At 57.2% G+C, this 8675-nt stretch overlaps 1 protein-coding gene across 1 annotated transcript; it reads left to right on the top strand.

The window, feature by feature from the left end:
• Nucleotides 1-908: 908 nt before the first annotated feature.
• SLC48A1 (solute carrier family 48 member 1) lies at nt 909-7002 on the top strand (the record flags this gene model as incomplete). The annotated part of the gene is made up of 3 exons (XM_084255028.1): nt 909-1044; nt 6103-6270; nt 6866-7002. 3 exons carry the CDS (start codon nt 909-911, stop codon nt 7000-7002), a joined length of 441 nt encoding a protein of 146 aa, XP_084111154.1.
• Between the last annotated feature and the right edge of the window lie 1673 nt (nt 7003-8675).

The raw sequence follows: 8675 nt of genomic DNA, 5'->3' as shown, positions 1-8675 counted from the left end.
ATACTTATCTTGTGCAGGCTTCTCCAAGAAGGCTATAAGTGTCTGAGAGTTCTGTGTTATATTTTGATCGCTGCCCCCCACCACACACACACACACACTCACACACACTCACATACACACACACACTCACACACACACACACACACACTAACTCCTCCCAGCATGAAGCTGGACCCAAGTGGAAGCTCAATATGCTCCTGCTCTAGAGTTCAGTCTCTACAGTTGTCTGGTTCTGTGGTGTGCGTGTGTGTTGTGGGGAGGGGGGTGTTCTTGCTAATGATTTGGGGTGGAATAATGAGGCTGGGAGAGATGCAAGGAATGGGGTGCTGTCCGAAAGCGCAAGGGGTTTGAGGTGAGATGCCCGCGTGGAAATGCCAGTGCATGGAAAGGTTTTCTGAGATGCGTGTTAAGACTCTGTAGCGTGGACCTGATAGGGCCACGGGTACCCTGAATCATATTCCTTGTGTACGTTCATATTTCTTAATGTTTACATCTTAATTTTTAATGAGAAATTTAAATCTTAATTTTTAGAACAGAACATGTCTTTTACTCAGAGGTACACATTTCAAAGTAGTTACCGCAGCCAACGGCTTGAGCGCCCACTTTGGGGCCCCGCGAAGGTCCAGATTCCCGAGGGGGCGGGTCTGGGGATGAGGCTGGCACCCGCCTTTTAAACAGACGTCCCCAAGTATCTGGGGGCGCAGGTACCTCGCTTTGCCGGCCGAGCTGCGCGCGAGGGCGGCCTCCGGCCGGGGAGGGCGCTGTGCCGGCGGCGGGGAGGGGCGCGGGGCGGGCGGGGGCGGAGCGCGGGGCGCGGGCGGCTGGGGGTTCGGGCACCCGGCGGGCTCGGGCTCCCGGCCCTGCACCTGTGACTCCCGCGCTCGCGCGGCCGCCGGCGCCGCAGCCCCATGGCCCCGTCCCGCCTGCAGCTCCGCCTCCGCGCCGCTTACTCGGGCTTCAGCTCCGCGGCGGGTTTCTCCATCTTCCTCGTCTGGACGGTGGTCTACAGACAGCCGGGGACGGCGGCCATGGGGGGGCTCGCAGGTACCCCCGGGGCGCGGGGGCCGGGGTCGGGGCTTCGGGGGCAGCGGCGGGGCGGGGCGGGGCGGCGCTGTCGGCCGCCGGGAGGCTCCCTGGGCGGCGCTCCCCGGGGAGCAGGTGGGGTGTTTACCCCGCGCGTCCGCTGGCGGCTCGGGCCGCGCGGGTCCCGGCTCTCGGGCATCCTCCCGGGCACCCGGGGCCAGCGCCCGCCGGGCACCGACCTGCCGCGCCGCGGGGGCTCACTCGCCCCGCACCCCTGGCGCGGCCGCGCCTCCCGGTCGCGGTGACAGCGGCGTCCCTGCGCGCCCCCACCCTCGCCTTCGCGCACTGGGTGTGACGACCCCCCCAACATACACACTTGTTCTGGGGGATCCCCCCTCGCGCATCCCTTCTTTGCGGACGAGGTGAAGGCAGAGACGGTGGAAAGGAGGGGGCTGGGGGTTTCTGGGGACCTTTGTGCCCCTTCCTGCAACGTGGACCCTCAGCGGAGACCTGGGGGCAGTGCGGGAGATCTGATGGAAACCGCTACTTCCTTCCACCTGCTTGGGGTCTCTCTGCCTCCCCGGTGCTGCGGCTCCCGGCCAGGGTCTGCTCAGCCCGCTAGCCCGGCCTCTCTGCGCCTCGAGGAGGGAGGGAAGCACGTGCTAGGGTGAGAACTCAGCTGGGGGTCCCTGTGCTCGCCAGAGTTCTGTCCTCCTGTGCCCCTTTGGGCACGAGATTAACCCCTCTGTGTTGGAGTGAAGGCAAAATCTGGTTTGTACAGGACAAGACTCTCTAAAATGCTTTCTGTGTGGGGGGATTGCTTCCTTCAGCCTCTGTACCCTTGTAGCAGCCCTGGGAAAGTGGTGTCATTAATGTACCCATTTTACAGATAAGGCTTAAGTTTAAACTGAGACTTGGAGTAAATAAGGAACTTGCCCAGGGTTACACAGCTACATGAAATAATATATGTGGGGAAAGAACTTTGGAAAACAATACGTGTAAGGATAATACCTTTACATCTGATTTCATTCCGTTTTACTAAAATCCCGTGCCCAAAGAGTCACACACAGACTAAAACAGCTAGATTTACTCATTGCCTCCAAGGTTATTGAGTCCACCTGCGGATAGAGGGGCTGGCTAACGGCACCCTAAGCAGTGCCAGGCAGGGTGTTGGGGTCACCAAGGAAGGGCAGTGGGCACTCTGGTGGCTGCCCTCATGCTTACCTAGATGCCCTTCAGCCTGTCCTCCTGAGGGCAGGCAGCACTTCTCTTTTCAGTTATCACAGAGCCCCAACTCCTTTTCCCTCTGTACCCCTATCAACTACCATGGTTCCCTTCTTCTTGCAGTTTTTCTGTTTCCTCGCAGCCCTGCTGCATTCCCCTTGGGAAGGTGTCATTGGGAGAGGCACTGTGGTTGCATTAATGAGACAGGAGATGAGGGGGCTGGTTGGAGGGGGCACAGAGGGTTCCCTCTGACCCAAATTCTGCGCTCTCTCTCCCTCCACAGGCTTTTCTCATATTCTGAGTAGGCCAGCTGTGGCATTGCCTGCGGGGAAAGGTCCTAGCCCAGGACTCTACAACCCAAAGTGGTTAATCACGTTCCAAAGCTGATCTTCCACAAGCAGGAGGTGGCTGGGGGAGAACCAAAGATGCTAGGTGGTGGGGTGGTGAGTGGAGGGAGGGGTGGCTAGGTCAGGGCACATGCGCCCTGTCCACCCTGGTTGGGTTCCGAGAGCTTCTGGAATGGTCAATCTTCCTCTTCTTGGGGTGATGCATCAGCAGATTTACTAACTTGTGAGCACCCCACTTCTGACTTGGCATTTTTCAGCCTAAAAACTGCTGAGTCACTGGAGGGCAGCCCACAGCATGTTCCTTCCCTGGGTACAAGGCGAGGCTGGTTTCTGGAACAGTCTACCATGAAGCCCCTGGGCCTAGCAGGAAGAGCATGCAAGAGCAGAGACCCATTCTGTCCCACCCTGGAGGAAGTAGGCTGGAGGAAGGCAGTTGCAGAAGAAATGGTTCTGCTGTGGGGACTCTGGGGGACCATAGACTCCTGCTTAGGCCTAGTAGGCAAGGAAAGTTGAAGAATAGAGATGTTGCCCCAGGAGTTGAAAGGGCATTCTTCCCCCACTTGAGCTATGAGTGGGAAGGGACTGTGCCCCAGGCCTTGCCGGTTCCCAGATCAGAGGTGCAAGGACATAGCCAGGCCCTCGCAGTTGTGTGCTGACATGCCCACTGCTGACATGCCCGTCGCAGGCTACCTGGCTGCAGGCTCCTCGTCCCCAGCCACTGTAGGTACTTTCATTGACCAACCTTGCCCCCTTCTTGCCCTTTGTCAGCTCTGAGCCCCTTGGGGCAGAGTAAGGGGTGAGCTCTGGGGTGAGCCTACAGGCAAGTGGCCTGAGGACCTGTCCATTGTGCCCTCCTTATGCAAGCCAGGCTTCCTGGAGGCTAGAGTATCCTGGAGAAGGTCTGGAGCAGAGGGACAGCTGCCTGTGCCTGAGGTGTGGGGGTGGGGATCTCCTGTTCCTCCCTCGCCATCTTGGGTGCAGTTGGTAGAGGCGGCCTCTTTTGCAAGGACAGTGGTAGGAGCCGGGGGTGGGGGGCAGGCCTGCTTCCAGACTTAGTTGGTGTTTATCTGGGGGTAAGGCCTGTGCAAGGGGAGTGAGAGGTGGGTAAAGTTGTGCCTGGGACCTGTAACACCCAACATGGCCATCTTCCTTTTCCTCCCACTTCCCTCTTTCTGCAGTATGTGGGTGTATGTGAGCTGGGTTTTTAAGGGTGCTGCAGGAGCATGGCTAGTGGCTAACACATGGCATCTTCACAGCCCCCTATTTCAGCATTTCCTTATCCAGAAATTGCTGAGTCACAGAGGAATTATTCTGACCTCCTTATTTTTTCCTTAGCTGGCCTCCAGAACCTTTGAGTATAAAGAACCTTAGAGCTCATACTCTCCACCTCCTCCATGGCATGTGGTGGAGACAGGCCAGGTGGGCAGCTCCAGACAGGGGCCCACCTGACTGTTCTTGATGTCTGCAGTGACAATAAACCTCCACCCCACGGCCCTTTAAGAGACCAAGCAGTGTCCTGGGAGGCCTGGAAGAGGACTGGAAGGAGTTCTGGGAAAGTCCTGGCTGGCACACAGTCCAGATCACACAAGATAAAAAACGAAGCCATGGGTTGTTCTGTGCACCTTTGGCCTATCCAGGCAGGGGTGGAGAGATACTTGTCATGGGTCACCCTGATCTCAGGGGTAGAAGGACCCATATTTCAGGCCTTTAACCTCCAAGGATGGTTAGGGATGGGTAGAGGCAGAGCCAGGAGAGTGAGGGTCAAACAAGTTTGGAGGGGAAGGCATGAACAGGCTCAGCCAGAGTCCTGGGGTCACCAAGTACACAGGCTGGTGAGACCTTTGGACTCACCGTTTCAGATGAGGAAACCCCAAGGCCCTGAGCAGTGGCCCAGCAGTACAGCAGGGCCAGGCCCCAGGCCTCCTGGCTTGTGCGTTGGGACCTGTCTCTTGCTCAATCATCTGAACTGTCACAGTGCTGCGTGGTAACCAGAGCTCTGTGGTGATGCACCCCCTTGCCTTTTGTCCCTCCAACTTAAAAAAGATATGTATGAAACATTTCAGGCATGTAAAAAAAAAAAAAGGCAATTTAACAAACTCCCTGACACTCACTACCCAACGTAAAAAATAAAATATTGTAGATTCAGTCAAAACTCTCCTATTTTGCTTCCCTATCAACTTCACCTCCTTTCTTACTACCAGCACCTTCCCTACCAGAGCTCACCCTTCCTGTGCAGATGTCACTCTGCATTCAGTGAGCGCAGCTCCTGCTTTTAAAGGTCTCCTGACTCCCAGGCTGCAGCAGCCGGGTGACCCACACCTGATGGCTGGGGCAGCACCTGGCTTGCCCTTTTCTTCCTTTGCCAGGACCGCTCAGTCCTGCTCTGCATCCTTGCCAGTGGAACTGGTATTTGTTCTACTTTTTGGGTTGCACCGGCAGGCACTGCCTGGCACAGAGGGTGCTCATTGTATTGAATGAGTAGCAGCTGGCATCCTAGAGGACATGCTCAGACAAACCCAGAAAAGCCTGGGGGTGACTGGCCTCCCTTTGAGGCAAACTCCAGGAGATGACATGGAACCTGGCCACGAGTATGAAGGCCCCCTGGATGCTGGGGCTTGGGAAGCACCCTGCTGCCAAGGAGCTCTGCCGCAGGCCCTCAGGTGGAGGAGGAGCATTTGGTGGGAGGACCACTTCCCAGATGGTGCTTAGTGCAGGTAGTGAGGAGCCCCTAGAAAGCAGGCTGGGCTGCAACAGTTCTCAAACTTTCTGACTTCAAGACAATTTACACTCTTGAAATGCAGCGAAACACTAAGTAATTTTTTTATATGGGTTTTTTTAATATGGGTTAAATCTGTCATAAAAAAAACATTTTATTTTTTTTTCAACTCTCTTATTTATTCATTTATTTGTAGAAGAACTGGGGTCTAGGCCAGAGGTGCAGGGTTTGGAGTGGGGCGTAAGAGGATTCACCAGAGACAGAGTAGGGAGCAGAACAGGCAGATCTACTGAAATACGCTGCTGAGGGGAGCGGAAAGAGAGACAGGAGAGGTGTGCAGGCCCCATCTGGGTCAGCAACCTGGCCGGAGATGGAACTGGGGCCATATAGGTGATAGCACTGAGACTTAAGTCCTAGGCCACCAGGGAGGTCCTAAAACAACATTTTAATGCATGTTTAAATATTAAAAAATAACGTTTTGTTACTATAGATAACATTTTGGGTGAGAAATATTCATGTTTTATAAAACAGAAAAGTCAGGAAGAGTGGCAGTGGGTTCCTATTTTGCTAATCTCTTTAGACTGATTTCACAAGGCAGCTAAATTGGCTTTCCTGCTTTTGCCTTCAGGTCCAGAAAATTCTACTCTGCGAGAATGCATAAAAAGGCTAGTGTTACCTTATTATGCAAACAGCCCTGGTTTGGGGGACCTCCAGGGCCCCAGGGGTCACTGCACAGGAGGAAGGGTGCAGAGGGGCGGCTGCAGCGCCCTGCTCACCTGTCTGTCCCCGCAGGTGTGCTGGCGCTCTGGGTCCTGGTGACCCACGTGATGTACATTCAGGATTACTGGAGGACCTGGCTCAAGGGACTGCGTGGCTTCTTCTTCGTGGGTGTCTTATTCTCGGCCGTCGCCATTGCCGCCTTCTGCACCTTCCTGGCGCTGGCCGTGACCCGACAGCAACGTGAGGGCGGGGTTGGGGCGCGGGCGGGGGCGGGGCCGGGGGCGGGGTCTGGACCGGGCCGGGGCGGAAGACCGGCGGGGGCTTCGGAGCTTAAGTCCAAGGGACTGGGAGGGCTGGTTGACACCCCCGTGCCTGGGTAGCCTCATTGTTACAGAGTGGAGAATCGAGTACCCACCCGCGAGGGTTCCGTGAGATTCGGGGAGCCCGGAGCGGCGGCTCAGCTCGGTGTAGCCCGGGCCTGGCTCCGGCCCGGCTCCGGGGCGGGCGCGCCCTCTGGCGGCTGCAGACCGCCACAGCCGGAGGCCGTTTCCCCGCCCCTCCGGAGCGGATCCTTGACACCAGCTGAAGTGGCCCCGGGTAAATGTCACCCAAGCAGAGGCGGGGATCAGGCCTGTGTCTTGCCCAGTCATATCCTCCCTCATGCCCGCGTCCTCCCACCCGCAAAACCTGAATGCTTTTAAGGCGTGGTCACATGCAGTCTCCACTGGGTCGGTTTGGCCTCAGCCGGAGGCTGCAGGAATGTTGAGGTGGGAAGGGTGACCCCGGGCAGAGAGCAAGGCCTCTCAAGTCACAGTCTGGCTCCTTCCTCCCGCAGGCCTCACAGATCCCAACAGCTACTACCTTTCCTGCGTCTGGAGTTTCATCGCCTTCAAGTGGGCCTTCCTGCTGAGCCTCTATGCCCACCGCTACCGCGCTGACTTTGCGGACATCAGCATCCTCAGCGATTTCTGACCCAGGGGGTGAGGTCTCTGCACCCTGGGGGGCCTTGGGACCTGGACTCAGCCTCTGAAACATCAGGAAGGCCTGCCCCGCCTTGTGGACCCCAGAACTGGGGCAAAATACACAGCAGGGGAACTGAGGTCTCCAGGAAAACTGCCGCATTCCCTTGAGGAAGACCCAGGTGCAGTGTGAAGGGGGTCCTGCCGTGTTGCCCCTCCTCCACCCCGCTGGCAGGCGGCTTTAGGCCTTCTCAGATGGATCTATTTTCTTAGCACTCAGTGAGGAATCTTTGTAAGCAGGGCCAGGGCAACAATGGGTTGGGCAGTGAGGTCCTGAAGTGTTCCTGGGGACAGGCAGCGTGGCCCCTGCCCGGCATTCTCCCTCCGGCCAGGTCACATGGGGGATCTCTGGTAGAGACCTCTTAACCCCTAGCACCCCATCCTGTTATCCCCGAGGGTGAGGCAGCTTAACGCATCTGTCCCAGGAAGTCATCAGGGGCTGTCCCTAGCCAGGCCTGGTCTGTGGGTGTCCCAGAAACAGTCATCACCCCTCCACACTTGTCACCTTTTACATGCCCCCCACACCTAAAGTGAGACTCCCAACAAGGCCGGCTAACAGTCTTGGGGAAGGTGCTCCTGCCTCAGCAGGGCTTTGGGGTAGAGGGCGGCAGTGGAGGCCCAAAGGAACCCCTCAACCTTAGGCCTACATTCCTAATCCACCTCCCTACACCTGTCCCCAGGGCATGCTGGTCACCCGTGTGAGATGACACCCCTGTCCCACCCCTGTTCACTGCCTGTCTCCTGGAATTTTTATCTTTTAAAAACATCTCCCTACTGAAGGACAGAACCTGCCTTTCTGCCCACACCCTGGCCCGGACCCACCTGACCTGAGGGGAGCTGCCGCTGCGTGTCTCATGTTAAGGGTGCACACCCACCCCTCCCTACCAGGTGTGGCCAGCCCCAGTTCTTTGCCTTATCTGTGTCACTGTCACTTTAGCAGAAATACAGTGGTCATCGGTATTAGACAGCCTCTAGTTGATGCTCACAGGTGGGATCCGGGGGGCATGTGGGCACGGGGTGGAAAGGTGGTATGGTTCTCTAGTTTCAGCCATTTCCTTAGCTCAGACTGTGCCCTGGTGGGCAAAGGAGGCCATCATCTTGGACTGGAGGCTGACTCCCTCTGGCCCCTCTCGGCTCGGGGGACCCACCAGCTCTTCTCCAACTCTTAGTACACACCCAGCCAGGGTGGGATACCCACGGCACAGTCTAGCCCCCCACGGGATTTTGTGTCTGTCACCAGAGAGGCCAGGACAGATGGGAGGGGGAAGATCCCCCTTCCCCACATCCTCTCAGGTATGGGGCCAGGCCTGAGGCCATGAGGCCACCACTCCTGCTGGCTGGAGAAGGCAGGCTGGGCCACTCCAAACCCTGAAGCCAGGGCGCTGGCAGGATGCACCTTCCTCCCTGCTTACCCTGAGCATGCCTGCCAGGGTCTGCTGCCTCACTCATTTGTTCTTGTGGTCACGCTACGTGTTTAAGAAACCATGATGCGTCAGAGCGGGAAGGAACCATAAACGGTGTCTACTTCTAGAGCCTTTGCCTGATGAGCAGGGGCGTAGGAGGTGATCTAGCTGAGCTCCCAGCTGGGGCCTGCACCCAGGAAAGGCTGCTCACAACCTGAGCCTT

Source organism: Talpa europaea (genome assembly GCF_964194135.1).
Source record: "Talpa europaea genome assembly, chromosome: 15".
Taxonomy (NCBI): Eukaryota; Metazoa; Chordata; class Mammalia; order Eulipotyphla; family Talpidae; genus Talpa; species Talpa europaea.
The sequence above is the reverse complement of the archived record's forward strand: the minus strand, read 5'-3'. Positions and strand labels throughout refer to the sequence as shown.